The sequence below is a fragment of the Apteryx mantelli genome, chromosome 12 (assembly GCF_036417845.1).
Source record: "Apteryx mantelli isolate bAptMan1 chromosome 12, bAptMan1.hap1, whole genome shotgun sequence".
NCBI lineage: Eukaryota > Metazoa > Chordata > Aves > Apterygiformes > Apterygidae > Apteryx > Apteryx mantelli.
The window spans coordinates 24294149-24310109 of record NC_089989.1 but is presented as its reverse complement, the minus strand read 5'-3'; the positions used below and the strand labels follow the sequence as shown (position 1 = coordinate 24310109).

Here is a 15961-nt window from a genome sequence, read left to right as displayed (position 1 = left end):
AGCTTGGTGAGGAAGGCATGTTGAAAGCAGAGATGGACTGAAAGCGAGGCCTCTTGTGCCAAACAGTTAGCCAAGTTGTGAATGCAAAGGGAAAGCTCTTGAAGGAAATTCAGAGTGCTTCTCCAGTGAATGCACGAATGGTAAAGCAAAACAGTCTTATTGCTGATATGGAGAAAGTTTGAGTGGTCTGGATAGAAGATCAAACCAGGCACAACAGTCCCTTAAGCCAAAGTCTAATGCAGAGCAAGACCCTAACTCTCTTCCATTCTATGAAGGCTGAGAGAAGTGAGGAAGCTGCAGGAGAAAAGTTTGAAGCTGTCAGAAGTTGATTGATGAGGTTTAAGGAATGAAGCCATCTCCGTAACATAAAAGTGCAAGGTGAAGCGGCAAGTGCTGATGCAGAAGCTGCAGCAAGTTATCCAGAAGATGCAGCTAAGAGAATTGATGGGGGTGGCTACACAAAACAGCAGGTTTTCAATGAAGATGAAACAGCCTTCTAATCTGTTGGAAGAAGATGCCATCTAGGACTTTGATAGCTAGAGAGGAGAAGTCAATGCCTGGCTTCAAAGCTTCAACGGACAGGCTGACAGCAAGAGAACTAGAACTAGAAGTGGAGCCTGAAGATGTGACTGAATTGCTGCAATCTTACGATAAAACTTAAACGGATGAGGAGTTGCTTCTTATGGAGGAGCAAAGAAAGTGGTTTCTTGAGACGGAATCTACTCCTGGTGAAGATGCTGTGAACATTGTTGAAATGACAACAAAGGGTTTAGAATATGACATAAACTTAGTTGATAAAGCAGCAGCAGGGTTTGAGAGGACTAACTCCACTTCTGAAAGAAGCTCTACTGTGGGTAAAATGCTGTCAAACAGTATTGCATGCTACAGAGAAATCCTTTGTGGAAGGAAGAGTCAATGGATGCAGCAAACTTCACTGCTGTCTTATTTTAAGAAATTGCCACAGCCTCCCCAGCCTTCAGCAAGCACCACCCTGATCAGTCAGCAGCCATCAACATGGAGGCAAGACCCTCCATCAGCAAAAGGATTACAACTTGCTGAAGGGTCAGGAGATGGTTAGCATTTTTTAGCAATAAAGTATTTTTTCATTAAGGTATGTACATTGTTTTTTAGACATAATGCTATTGCACACTTTTGTTTACGCTATACTGTAGTCTAACTTTTATATGCACTGGGAAACAAAAAAAATTTGTGCGAGTCGCTTTATCGCGATATTCTCTTTGCGGTGGTCTGGAACCGAACCTGCAATATCTCCAAGAGATGCCTATAATTAAAACACTGCTATCTTAAGAGAGACCAGACCACTGGATGTATGGATCCTTTGTGGACCCAAAGTTGTGAGTACATCTTATTATTCATTCTGTATCTGAATCTTTGGCTAATTAGCATTGAGCCTCAAATAATACTTTAATGTAACTGATTCTATTTATTTTGCTTGTTGGTATGCCATCCCATTTTTTGAAGGGCTGTGAGATTAAATGTTAATTTTGATTGCAAAGACAAAGTAATACAAACTAAGCATTGTGAATGTAATAATTTAGGTATTGTGGCCTCTTAAATTTGGTAGAGTCCAAGTACTCACAGGTCTAAAGTGGCAATTTTACAACTTCTGAAACCTGCGGAACTTTCTTCTCTACTAACTGACGTATATGCTTAAATCATCTTTAAACTCTTTAGAACAGCTTTGTCTTTTGGCTGCTGAGAAAATGGGTTATTTTCCCAGCTCTCTGTAAGAACAGAATGATTAAATTCTGCTTCTATATACAGTCCAAAGGCTGAATTATACAAGCCAAAGAGATACGCACATCCTGTGCACATCTCCAAACTGACTACAATCCTGCGCTCTATCTGAAATGTGAAAGTTTGAGGTGTTAAACAGGAGGTGATACAAAACATGCTCGTATTCCTAAGAGCCGTGGTTCAGATCACCACATAGAAAAGGTGAGAATTTCTTTCGCAGCCAACAGATGGAATATGATTGACACTCCCACACTAATTGTTATTCATGCAAAAAAGAGCTGAAGGGTCTATGAATTACCAAATGGAATCAAGAATTGTTACCAGAATTACTTAGAATTTTCAGATTTGTTTGAGAATTGGAGGATTAACCATTAAAGTTTTCAAGATATATGGAACAAAGTGGAATTGTCCATCCTCTTCTTTCTCTCTCCAGTAAAATAAGTCTATATCACAGTGATGTCAAGCATATATTGCCTTTAGATGTGTCACGATGGGACACAAGTCAGTGAGTCTTTGATAAAATATTGATTAGACTGATTCAACAGAGCTGCTAAGGGAGCAAGAGTAATAATCTATTAGGCGTGAGTGAAAGAGAAAACTGGTGTGTAACCAATAGCAATTTTTAAATATGTGCAAAATTTGTGCAAAGAGAAAGCAATGAACTGTTCTCTCTATCTAGCAAGAATAGAACAGGAAGTAACTGTGGACTTCCACTGTCGCAAGGGAAGCCTGGCAACCTCAATTAGATACTAGGACCAGAATGGCTGAAATTATTAAGCGTGGAAGTGATTGCCTGAGGAGCTGGCAGACTTTAAAACTGGAATTTTTTTAAGAATGAGTTAGACTATCTGTCAGGGATGGTTTAGGAACAGCAGACCTGGCTGTAGGGCTCTGAGGGCTGTTCAGTCCTTTCCAGACCTGTGATCTCTGATTTTTGTGATTCTGTACCTGTTCTGCTGAGTAAACAAATTCTAAACAACAGTAACTTTAAGAACTTTGTCTTCTCTTCCCCTTTAGTCACAAAAAAAAAAGTTTTAGTCTTAAGCATGTAAGATGTAAGAAAGAAACAAAGCATGTTGCAGGTTTTCTCTTAGAGGTGAAGAAAACCAGTGCCTTCATATGCTGAATTTCGTATCCCTTTCAGCACTAACCACCTGTTTTATAGGTATTTGTGGGCACTTTCAATGAAAGCCTTTTGAGTTTTGCCATCTCTCACAATTTATAAGGTCTTGCTATCTTGATGGAAACTTGCAGTTACCTTTTACATTCCCTGTAAGGAGCTTTCAAGGAGACTTGAATAAATTGTGATTATTCCTCCATGTGCAACCTCCCAGTTGCAATATGAACAGATCTCCCCCCTTTCCCCCCTGCCCCACTTTGGTTATCTTAGCCACAAATAGTCATGTAAATAGTATGAATATTCCCTTCCTGTGGGGAGTGAATTATTCCTGCGCTCAAGGGTACTTTTGTCCTTTAATGTTTGCAGCTTCAGTCCCATAAAGATATGGACACTTGCTGTTTAAACCCATAATGAGACTCCATTTAACTTTGTATATGTTAGCTCATATGTTGAGCTTGTATATTAGCTTGTTTTCTGTGATTGTTGTTAGTACATGGTGGGAGGAAGAGGATGCTCACAGTCAATACTTCTAGCTGAGAGTTCACAGATCAGTTTTATATTACTGTGGTTAAACATGACCTGTATCACAAACTACTCTAACTTTTTTTTTTAATGAGTTACAGCATTTTCCCATTTTGGCATTCTCTGTTTCAGCAGACTTGTTTGAGATTTACTGAATGGGAGATTCAATGAATGATTTACCTTCTGTGTGAAGATTTTCCCCCTCTTTGGTTTTGCTCTAGCTGAAGAGGGATGTATGTATAATTCGATGATTGTTACTGATTTGGGATTTCTAAGTAAAACTGAAAGAAAATATTTTTGCCAATTCAACTGTCTCTTATATTAGATAATGTAAGTTATATTATAATTCAGCAGGCTTTTTTGATAATTAAGATACTCTTCAGTCATGAATGATCTTTGTTCTGCAGGTGCGTGATCACATTTCTTTATATAACTTTAATCATGTTACAGGAAACATGTTAAAATACACTGTTTTTCACAAAACAGTAAGTCCTCTTCCCCACATACTTGAGAGGTAAAATGACATCTAAAATTGGTTTATGTAGGTCTACTGCTATCTCTTTCAATTGTTATAATTATTAAACTTCACTTAAGTCTCCAGGGCTGTTTTGACCTTTTACTATCTTTCTGTTATGTTTTCAAAGGAGAGACAATATATCAATCATCTCAAATGAACATACAAAATTTAATATTAGACATGCATTTAATATGCAGCTAGTTAAAAAGGCTAGATGTGGAGATCTAAAAATTATTTTTTCTACTCTTGACTTTGTCACTCCTTCATTTACTGATTTTTGGAACAAAGCCCTAAGTAAATCCCGAAGTTCCTTTAAGGTACTACCTACTATTACTACTGTACATGTATCTTGATTATCATGTAGTGTGCCTTCAGATATTATGATTTACATTTGTATAGCACAGTCAGTTTTACTAATCTGACAGTGATTTTTGAATTTCAGAAAATGTTATAGACTTAAGGTGTTTTCTCTCCTTCAGGAGAGAAGAGAGCAATGAGGCATAGTCATCTTATTTTATTTATAGAGGTGAAGATTAGCTTTATAGCTGTCTGCACTTTTCAAGAAATTCAGGTTTGCCTGAATTACTATGTTGGTGGGTATACCCACCATTATCTTGTTTCTATATGGAATATGAACATAGCCGAGAAGAACTTGGGTAAATGCCAAGAATGTTGTGGAGCCAACAAACTACTTGGTTTCATGCTTACAGTGCTAGGATGAAGTTCTACTTGCCTTATATTCACCATTAGCCTTGTGTGGTATGAGTGTTCCTATTTCATATGGAAATGGTCAATGTGGCAAGGGCATTTCTACATGAAAAGCAGCAAGAATGTTCTCTATCTTACTATCATGTCCTGATAAATGCAGTCCTAATTGATAAATGAGACCATATTTGAAAGATAAGCTATAAGCTAGATTGATCACTATTATTTTAAAGTTGTTGCATGCTGGTCTGAAATGATATGAGATCACTGAAAATAGATCACAATTTATTGCTCACTGGTTAGTATGACAAATCATCCAGTGAATAATGTCATGTCTGTTGCAAATTAGTGTTTAGACTTGCAAATTGTTGCTCGTGTCTTTGTATTGCCGTTTGGAGGCCTGTAAGTTTCAGAAAGACTGCTTCATGAATAACACAACACAGAAAATCTCTCCTATGCCAGAAATATTCTGATGCTTTTATTTTTTCCACACTCTTGAATACCAACATGCCATTTTTCAGGGAACTATAATTTGAGTTAATTTAACTCATTTGGCTTTGTAAATGTTTCATACCCTTAAAACAAAGCAAAAGCAAACTGATAGAACTCCAGATTATAGTTTCTTTTCTATTGCCCATCTGTGTGTTTTCAGTTAGGTGCAAAGTAGTCTGATTTCTGCGCATCTACTTTTTGCTTTTGTAGCAGACTGTGGATGATATTCATGTGGGAATGAAGAATAAATCCTACTTGCAGTAGGCACATTATGAGGTTTTCACACAAAAATGCATTCTAAGGAGAATAGTAAGTTGAATACTGTCAAAGCTATGGTCTTACAAATTGTTCCATAGTGTTCTTGAGCTGTTCTGAATCTGCCAAGAGGAAATGGTATTTTTATTTAAAAATATATTTTGCAATAGCCCTGCTGGTGTCATCATCATCTGCACAAATTTCAGCTGACAGTTTGAAATCAAATGGTGCTCAAGAGACATTTATATTTGCCCATATGAGGGACAATAATACATGTTCCCAGCTGGAATTTACAATGATTTCTATCTGTCAAAATATTATTCTCCCCACCAGTAACAAATCAATGTCTACAAAGAGAAATGATTTCTCAGACTAACTCTGTATTCTTCCATGTGTGTGCGTATAAAATGCCCTTTTTTGATAAGCCTGTGTTCCAGGTTGAAGTAAAGCTGATTAAAATTAGTATATCCTTATTCATGTATTTGTCCAACACCTGCAGTTACTATATACTAGATGTGTTTTAAGCTAGCGTGGAGGTGTATACCCAGCTGAAGGAACTTGCAACAAATGATGTGTGATTCCAGTTTGGGAGAGGGCAAACTAAACAAGCAATGTATCACTCCAGATTCTTTACAGAATGCTTTTTCTCCATGTTTCATTATGTACATTAATGACAGTGAACACTTGAATGTATTAATATTTATATTTTATTTGTTAAATATTTGGTCTTCTGTCACTTTAAGTCTTAGTTTGGGAGATGTATGTGAAGGATAGTTTCATGGCCAGGTAAGACAGATGGTCAGTAAAGCCTAAAGCCTGGGAACATCCACAATCAGTATTACTAGCTCCTGTAAATTTTGCATTAAGTCTTCTTGAATACCCCTAGCAAAATGATTATGGTAATACTGTAGCTTTTTATTGTTTTCTTTTTAAAGAGAGGTTCTAGCCTGCAGTCATTAAGTGTGTGTGTGTGTGTGTGTGTGTATATATATATATATATATATATATATATATAAAAAAATAAAATGTGTGTGTGTGTGTGTGTATATACATATATATATAGCATGTCCCAAGTATTTAGGTCAGAATGAATGAAAGCAATGTTGTTAATCTCAGTATATTAAAGCTGGATTGTTTTTGGAGGGGTAGGGGGAAGGAGGCATGTCAGAAACTAGTCTGTGCAATGAGAGATACAGTTTCATCTAATGCCTGAGGAAGAGTTTTGGATAAGATTGGATCTGCTGGCTTCAGTACACCTGGTATCTACTAAAGACTCTCTAGAAGAGTTTGTAGTAGCACATGTAATGTTAGGCAGCCATGGGAGAGTAGAAGCTTTTGAGACTAATGTTGCACAAGTTTCATCAACAAAATATATATAGGCTCTCCAGAAGACCAAAAAAGACTCTGGCATGTCCACTTTGTCTGATGTCTGCTCTCCTTAGCCGTCTTCACTGCCTCATTCAGTTTATTTAGGTTCAGGAATATGGGGTAAGAGTCTTGTAACGAGCGGCTGTGCATGAATTCTTTTCTGTTAGGGTATTTGTAGGAAGAAGGGGGAGAAAGAAAGAGAGGAAGATAAAGTGAAACACTTTCTCTTAGCTAGTTCTGAGTGTTTCAGAAAACTGCTTTTGACCCTTTTCTCTACTAAGATTCCCTATGCTGCTAGAAAAACACACAAACTAACAATTTATTTACTTTTTTTCCCAACTCTTCTTTACTAAAATAATCCCACTTTTCCTTGGGAATATGGTAATTGGTCAGGAAAAGGCAGGAGAGGGATGGCTGCAGTCCTAGCATGTCGTCATTGCTGAACACTGGTAACAAGAATACAGAAAGTAATTTTAATGTTTTTCCTAGGGGCTTTGCCAAGTACCTTCTCCTAAATGAGTGCAAGACTATGAAATGAAGTTTGTCACTACTACCACCTATTAAATATAAATTTTTCAAACAAATGTACTAAAATGCTTAGGTAGTTTCCATTAGTTTATCTCAAATCCTTAACGTTCAGAAGAAATCAAATGTGTTTTAGTTGAGCAATAAGCCAAACTATTGTCTTTTTATCCTCAAAATTATTATAAGTAGGAAGCAATTTAAAATACTTTCAACCATTGAAAATGCACAACAGAGTTGTTAAATGCTCTGAGCAATTAAATGTAAAGTTCTAGGGAGGTGATTAAAAGAACAATTTGTCATTTGAAATGGATATGGCTAATGAGTATGTTTTTAAATATTGCTTCCTAAAGCAGTTTCTTACTTTTGTGCTTACTTTTAGAGTAAGAACGATTTGATCAGAGCCAGTACATTTTGAATGACATTGCTAGTCTGAAACAATTAGTTTGGAAATGTGATAAAGAGAAACTAATCCATCATCCTTCACAGCTACAGGGTAAATGAAATTGGGTTCTTATTCAGCATTGGAACCCAAACTAAAAGCATTTTGTTAGACTTTTCCATTAGCATCTGGGTTTCCTTCAGAGCAGGAATGAACATTTAACCTGCCAGTTAAGGACCACTTTTATATTACAAGGTCATGTTCAGTTTGAAACTAACACTAGCTAAGGATCAAATCCCATGTGCATCAGAAGAAGACGAAAAAAACCAGCAAGCAATACCAAATGGGTGGGCTGCTTTCCCAATGGTTATGCCGTTTGGAAATGAATTGAATGTGAGTTTTTCTGTGGTATTATACAAATAACGCCATCATTCTTGAAGATCTGTTTCTGAAGGATGAGCTTAGAAATGTTAAATTTTTAACTGCAGTTGTCTGCTTTTTTCATGCTTTTTGGAAGTTTTAGAAATTTTTTGTAGACACTGTAGTCTGAAATGTAACTGCAGCTTATGTAAACATCTAAAGATTTGTGCATTATTAATGGTATAACTATTTGCATGCGAACAATTTGGGATGCTCCTAGGAAAAAAGCAGTCCTATACAGTTTTTGTTTCCAGCTGAACATACTTGGTTCAGTTTTCCAATTTGTGGACATTCTATGTGCTCAAGAATATACCCTAAAACCCAGAAGTGGCATACAATTTATTTTCAATAAAATTCTGAAGAGATTTTTTTATTATCAAAACTGTCATTTTTGAAAGTTGCATCTGAATACATTCCTTCATCCAGTTCATAAAAATGTTAGGGGATCTAATATTGGAGTACATAAACACCTTGTCTTAGGCCTACACTGCATTAAGATTTTTATCTGTAAAATCTTTAATGTTTATTTAAAAAAAATGAAGAGAAAAGTGCAGTTTATTTTATGACAGAAAAACTATTACCTCTTATTTTGGCTTAGATCCAGTAGCCAAGAATAGCCTTCCAGTTGACTGCATTGACACATGGAAGAATGATGGAATACTGGAGGAATGTAGGAATTCCTTAAACTGGCAGAGTCAGCTGAGGACTGAAGATCAGTTAATGTCAGAGCTGGTCTTTATATTTTGGAATTATATTGCAAAAGTACTCTCCTTTTCTTCATTTCAATGAGTTAAATGAAATAAAGTAGCTAGAATTTGACCTAACAATTAAGTCAGCCCAGTACAATGCCAAATCAAATTTCTTTGGGGGATTATTTATGTAAACATCCTCTTCCCTGATTGAAATCCAATGAGTTTTGAAAATAGGAAGTCTGAATCTGTTTCAGAATGATATTAAAGAGAAAATATATAACATGATTAAAAGTATCTTCCCTCCCCCCCCCCCCCCCCCCAAAAAAAAAAAAGTACCTACATGGCTAAGGAGCTTAAAGCCTGATTTCAAAACCCAATTAAGAGCCACTAAAAATATGGGTCTTACACCCCTGTTTTGCTTTAGGAACCTTAGATTTTTGTTAAATAAGAAGTTAAGATAATTTTTTCAAGCCTCATAGGTGGTAGAAAATGACTGTAGCAGGCCAGAAAGGTTGATTTAAATTGTTGAATCTTTATTTTACAAGTTTAAATTTGAAAATTGCATACAGTTTTTATGACCTCCTTTTCACTGGACACTTACGTATGCAAAGTGCCTAGTACCATGTGGGCATGATCCTGGATTGTGGTATGCAGACTGCACAGTAAATAATAAACAAATAATGCAAAATAAAGAGTAGAAGCTAACCAAGATGTAGTAAACAAAAATTGAGTAATAATTGTAATTTCCAATATCTTATCCATCTGTGGCCTCCAAATAAGGAAAAAATACATTGGAAAGTGAAGGATTAGATCTCTGAGGAAGCCCAGAAGAGACGTATTGCTTTCATTTATAACAGAAAATCAACTGAAAACTTGTAATTGACAGAAAGGGAGTGAGTTTGTCCCTTGAGGTGTACTAAGATCAGCAATAGGAAAATGGGGTAAACACAATAAATCATAGAACAAGTTGTTTAATATGAATTTTTCTGGAAAATACAATTTTGTAAAGTACAATAAATATAAAATGAGCTACTGGCTGTGGGGCACTGGTAAAGAAACACCAGGATCCATTTTTAAGAGAGTCAATGAACATATATGTCAAATGAGAAATTAGGTTTCCAGGGGTGTTTATTCATAGGCTATCGATGGATCTGATTAAACTGGAATGTACTTTACCTGGCTTTTGTAATCATAATGGCCGGTCTTAATGAATTTACTCTTGACTTAAGGCAATGTAATGGGAATAAAATCAAGCTGCTTATTTCCCTACTGGGTATCTAGATTGGACCATCCCCTTCAAATGTCTTTTTCTTTTCTTTTTTTGAGGAGAATAAAATACTTGAGTTAATGAAAACAAGTAGCTCAGTGAGTACCAGAACTAATAAAGCCTGTTTTCCCAGAGTTTTGTATCTTGTGGCTGTTTGACTTTGTAGAGCCGAAAACCTAAATCGGTTTTTCTAGTCACTGACTCGATACCTAGTTTGTGCTACAGCTTTTCCCTCAGTCTTATGACCACTCTCTTTCCCCAGCTACATTGTAGAAATATAATTATGTTTGATTTTTCCGCTCTTTCCCATTTAGCAAGATCATACAATCTTTGCTCTTTGAAGAGGATGTAGTGTGCGTATGTTATGCCTGTGCATTATCTTCATGAGTGAAGTGGCTGCCTGACCAGTTGCAGAATGTAGCCAGAACCACCTGCAGCTCCCCCTCGGTGCTGAGGACTGCTTGCTTGCTATGTCCCTCTGTTCAGCAGCAAACCAGTGACACCTGCTTCTTTGTATTTATTGCAAGATGGGTGAATAGCTGTATAGAACAGTTTTACATTGGCTGTACAGCTGTGGCTTGCTCACTTATGAGACTTTGCTGTGCGCTTTTCAAAAGTCTTACCTGAAGTTAAGCTATATCACATCTATGGTTTTTCTTCCCACTGTGTAGCTACTTCATCAAAGAATAAAATAGGTTGATTAGTTGTAATTTTCTTTTCTTGACAGATCCATGTTTGCTTTCCTTATCTTAAATTTATTACTCATCTCATATCACATAGGAAGAAACTTTTAGACAAAGGCATTCCTCCACCTGAAGAGGTTTCCGCTACAAGGCGAGCAGGCTAGCTGGCTACCTGCTTTCACAGTAAACACTTCCCGATGTAACACAAGCCTGACTCTTGAGAGTATTCTAGAGAAAGTTAATGTTCATACACACTGTTCTTGAAAAGTTATGTTAATGGAAGGAGTATAAATATTGATGGAAGAAAACTAAATGCAATTATGATAGGCCATTTCATTTGGATGCCCTTTTTGCATTAATCAGTCTCTAAATACTTTAATAATTTCATTTATTGAATGTTTTTTCATCTTCACAATCTTACCTTTTGTTAAATTCTCCTGTTGGCTTAGCATTTTCCTAGGTGCGTATTCATACTCAGTGCTGAGGATTATGTTAATTGCCTGCGCTTCATTTCATGGCTGCATCCACATCTACGCACTTTCAAATTAAACCTCTGCAAAAAGGGATGATCTTCATTCTGTAAGGGCAGTGCAAATGCTTCAAGATATTTTAACATCAAGACAGGTCAATCAAACTATAATTGTCTCTAATTAGCACTTGCAGAAGCTGTAATTTTTTTTTAATAAACTTTAAGCTGAGTGGCACTTGGGTGAAAAATTATTTCTTGCCTGGAAAACCATTAAAAATTGATTTCCTTTCTGTTTCTCTAAGATATGAATGAGAGACAAGAACATCACCTCTCAGAGGAAGTGGTTTTTGTTGAATAAAACTGGCTACAGAGTTCAATTTTCTCTTCAAGTGTTGATCAGCAAAAAGCAAATTATACTGTAATTTTTGCCAAATCTGTTAGTTTATTGTTTCAAAAATGGTTTTCCTTTAAAGGGACCACAAAAAATAGTTTTGAGGACTGTTTTGGCATTTCATGGAAAAAGATCTAATTTTTATATGAGAAATGTAGTTTTGCTGTGTGCTGCCTCTGCCAGGTGTTTACTCTTCTTTTGGCATTCCTTTCCCTTGCACAGACCTGTGCTATTTCTAGCTACTAAAAATCTAGCTGAGTTGTATAGTAAATTCCATTTTAAGAAAATCTGGTTTCATTTTTGTTGTCTGCTCCTCTTTCCATGCGTATTATTTCTTTAAAAAATCAAGTAGATGAAGAAAGTTTTCCATGTGTAAAACTGATTTCATTTCACTTTTTTTCCCTCTAATGGAGGAAATATGGCTTTGGTGTGAAGATGTTTTGCCTTCTTTTGTTTTGTTTCCAGTACCTTTTTACATTTTTTTTTTTCTTTCTGTCATGGGCTGTCCATCCTCTTTGTTTGTTACTGATCTTTGAAAAAGAAAACCTGAAAACCCTTATCAAACTTCCTTGCTTCTTCTTCTTTTTTTTTTTTTTTAATACTGATTAGAATTGTCATTTGCTTGGATCTTCAATGAATATCCATCATTTGTACAAGAGGACAGTCGGCGATTTGTGTCTCAAGAGACTGGTCACCTCTACATAGCCAAAGTTGAACCATCAGATGTAGGAAATTACACCTGTGTTGTAACCAGCACTGTAACGAATAGCAAAGTTCTTGGTTCACCAACCCCTCTAGTGCTCCGCACAGATGGTATGACTTCTTCTTATACTGTGAATAAATAAAACTAGTAGTTACTAGTTACTGTTAGTATATGCCTCTAGCCTCTAGTGAACATTTTTGTCTCTTAAAGTTTAAGCCTTTCATGCCTTCTCAGAATAGTGATTGCTTATAAGAAAATAAACTGTTCTGTGTTACGTACCCCTTTTCCTCTTGTGGGTCTCATGACAATTTAATTGGAAGGTCCCTATGCTTGTTTTTCCAAACATGGTGCAAAAATAGTCAACTTGATTTTTTTGAATTGAATGTGATGTCAATGCCAAAGAGAAAGATAGCTTTAAAAATGAAAAATGACTTTTTTCAATTTTGTCATCTAGGTGTGATGGGAGAATATGAACCTAAAATAGAAGTTCAATTTCCTGAGACACTTCCTGCAGCTAAAGGTTCAACTGTGAAGCTAGAATGCTTTGCACTAGGAAAGTAAGTTCCCCTCTTCACTGGTACTGCAGAGTTTAAGCATGCCAGGGTTTATCCACACAACAGATGTGTAGTTCTGACAGTCTTCAGTGTTGTTTTCTAAAGTCCATATTTTGACTGTCACAGTTATTGCCTTGGTAATAACCAAGTAATAACAGTAAGATGGCAAACAGTCTTGGAGTCATTTTTATTGTTGTTTAAAACTAAAATGTGCATGTTGGCAACACATGAATTTAAATTTAATTTCAAATTATGTTGAATAAGATTAATGCAATTTTGCAAATGTACTCTGACCTAGCTCCACTTTCTCTGCATACAGTGAACTGTTCTTGAAGTCAGTGGGAATTTTGTCTAAATTTGAATGTTAACTATACTTGATGCTTTCGTAATATTGTTCTTCTTTTATATATGAAATAAAGATAAAAACATATTCCTCTTCTGAATGACATTCTATGCAAAATTGATCTCTCTTGTGCTTCGCAAATGCTCTGAGAACGCCTTTATGTTTCTGTAAATGTATTTAGTAACCACTTTGGTTTATTTGCAGACAGCTTTGTTAGGTACTCAAAATTTTAAGTGCCAGATTGATAACTTAACCATATGCTATTGCTTCTGTTCCCTGGCTAGGTGAGTGAAAGTTTTAAAATCAGCCAGTGAATGGCTGTTCAAGGATGGAAACCTCAAAAGACTTTGCTTGATCCTCCTTCCATTAAAGTCAATGGTAAATCTCACCTGTTTACAGCGGAGGCCAGTGCTGATTTACAGGAAATTTTACAGTCACTGGATAGTCACACAGATACTCATGAAAGTTTGGTAACATAAGTAATAGGATATGAAGCAGAATCTATTTATATGCAAATCAGTTACTGTACTATCTCACCATCTGTAATATAGAGTATGTATACCACTTTAACTACAAGCCTTTCATCACTTTGATTTTTTTCTTTTCTCTTCTTTTTAGCCCTGTGCCTCAGATTAACTGGAGAAGAACCGATGGTCTGCCATTTCCACGTAAAATAAAGCTAAGGAAATCCAATGGCATGATTGAAATTCCTAATTTCCAGCAGGAAGATGCAGGACTATATGAATGTATTACTGAAAACTCAAGAGGAAAAAATATTGCAAGAGGCCGTCTCACTTATTATGGTAGGAAACCTTCTTCCCCCCTGCCCTCTCTCTCTCTTTCTCCCTCCCTTACCCATGAAGTTAACCACGCGGGGCGCGTTCTGGGTGTACAGCTTCTGCAATGCCCATCAAACGTTGGCTCTTAAAACTCAGGGCATTATAACTGTTTGCAGAGAAAGAACTTCTGCACCAGGGTTTTGCATCAGACTTTAAGAAACATTGACAAGGATTTCTTCTGAGAACCATCCATGTTGAAAAGGGTTGCTAAGAGTAGTGTGGAAAGTGCTTGCCTATGATGCCCAGAATTTTTTTTAACACTTTTTATTGTTGCACGAGTGAAATCTTAAGTTTCTAGTCAATTAAATTGATTTGGGGGTTATAATGTCACATTTACAGGAAATGCAAATTTCATTTTGCTTTTGGAAAAGATTATTCATAGATATTGTGAATCTTTTCCTTTCAAAGTGGCCAATTTTATTTTAAAATGAGTAAATAAATGAGAGAATATAATCCAATATGGGAAATGAAGAAATGAAAAATTTAATAGCTGGAGAATGGCAAGTGTCTCTTGTGCATTTAAGGCTGTGGAGTGATTTGAATATGAGCAAAGAATATTGGTGGTCTTTTAAAGCTGCAGTGATTCGCAACAAAGCAGTAATTGACAATTTTTGTTAAAGCCAAATCTCAGCAAATATAATTTTCCTTAGGTAAATGGTAATTTAAAGAGTGTGACAGTCTGTGCCATGAAATGTTTTTTTTCACATAGGCATATTTGAGCAAAGATTTTTATGAAGTTATGTAAAAAAGAAAAGAACATTGCTGTTGTGCGACTTCCTACAAATGTTCTTTCAATTTATTTATTCTTTATTGGAAGCTACTGTTTACTAGAATACGCAGGATCCTACAATGTAGATTTTAGTCAGTGCAGATTTTAATTTAAGAAACTACAGATTTTATAAATCAGAAGAAAAAATATATTTCCCCTCCCCCCCAAATTACATTACACTGAATTTTCTATGTGTGAGTTGTGATTATGACCATTTTGATAAATACTGTGGATAACATTGGACAAAAGAGCTAAGATGTGTCATCTGTCATATTATACTTGGCAGTATGCTATAAAGTGGCTTTCATTAGCAGCTTGAAAAGTTTTAGATAAGTTGTGGTTTGTACATCAATTTGACTCAATACTCCTTCTCCAGATTTAAATCAGCAACTCTGCTGAGTTATAAGATATATCAATGTACACTTCTTGCAAAATAGAGTTGATTTATTCATTAGTTCTTAAAATGTAATTATGACAGTGGGTAATCTTGAGATACTTGACCTGCTTCCCAAATTTTGTTTTGGTCATTAAAGGGCACAGAACTGAAGTAAAGGATGTTGCTGACCAAAAAAATCAAATATTGAGTTGAAGTTTTGTGATAACAAGTAAATCATGATTTGCTACTGATCACTGTAAATATTCTCATTACAAATCCAGAAAGGGATTTGAATCCTCAAATAGTTAGTATTCCAATACAAATATCCATCTGTATTAGATTCATTCCTAATATGATGTTTAGACTAAAAAGAATAATGAAACCTGTAATGGCAGTAAGGGTACTCCAACTGTTTTATTTCATTTGTTCTGCTTAGTGAAACCCATTTTGCAGAATTAAGTAGATTTAAGTAATCTTGTTTTGTTGATATAAATAGAATACCAACAGGTCTGTATTCAGGATAGGGTAATTTTAAACCTTTTTGATAATTTGAAGGATTTTCATTCTGTTTGTAGATTAATAATGTTCTGTAACTGAAGATAGTATCTGCTGATGACTTGCTGCTGTGTCCAATATCAAAATTCAGAAATCTGTCCAGCAAAGATATGTAACCATATGCCAGTCAATGTTCCAATAAAAGATCAATACTTATGCACTTTTAAAGAGGTTATTCTGGAAGCAGAGGAGGATTTGGGAGAAAATTAATGCAATCGTCTGAAGACTTAGAACAAAAATCATCCATCTGCCAGAAAGT

The 15961-nt window shown here is 35.8% G+C and overlaps 1 protein-coding gene across 1 annotated transcript in view; it reads left to right on the top strand.

Moving 5' to 3' along the window:
• CNTN3 (contactin 3) overlaps positions 1 to 15961 on the top strand; it is an 87027-nt gene that overhangs the window by 29785 nt on the left and 41281 nt on the right. The window contains exons 5-7 of the mRNA XM_067303660.1: positions 12173 to 12376; positions 12721 to 12823; positions 13782 to 13966. Of these exons, the coding sequence (XP_067159761.1) occupies positions 12173 to 12376; positions 12721 to 12823; positions 13782 to 13966 (492 nt within the window). The remainder of the gene's footprint in view (positions 1 to 12172; positions 12377 to 12720; positions 12824 to 13781; positions 13967 to 15961) is intronic.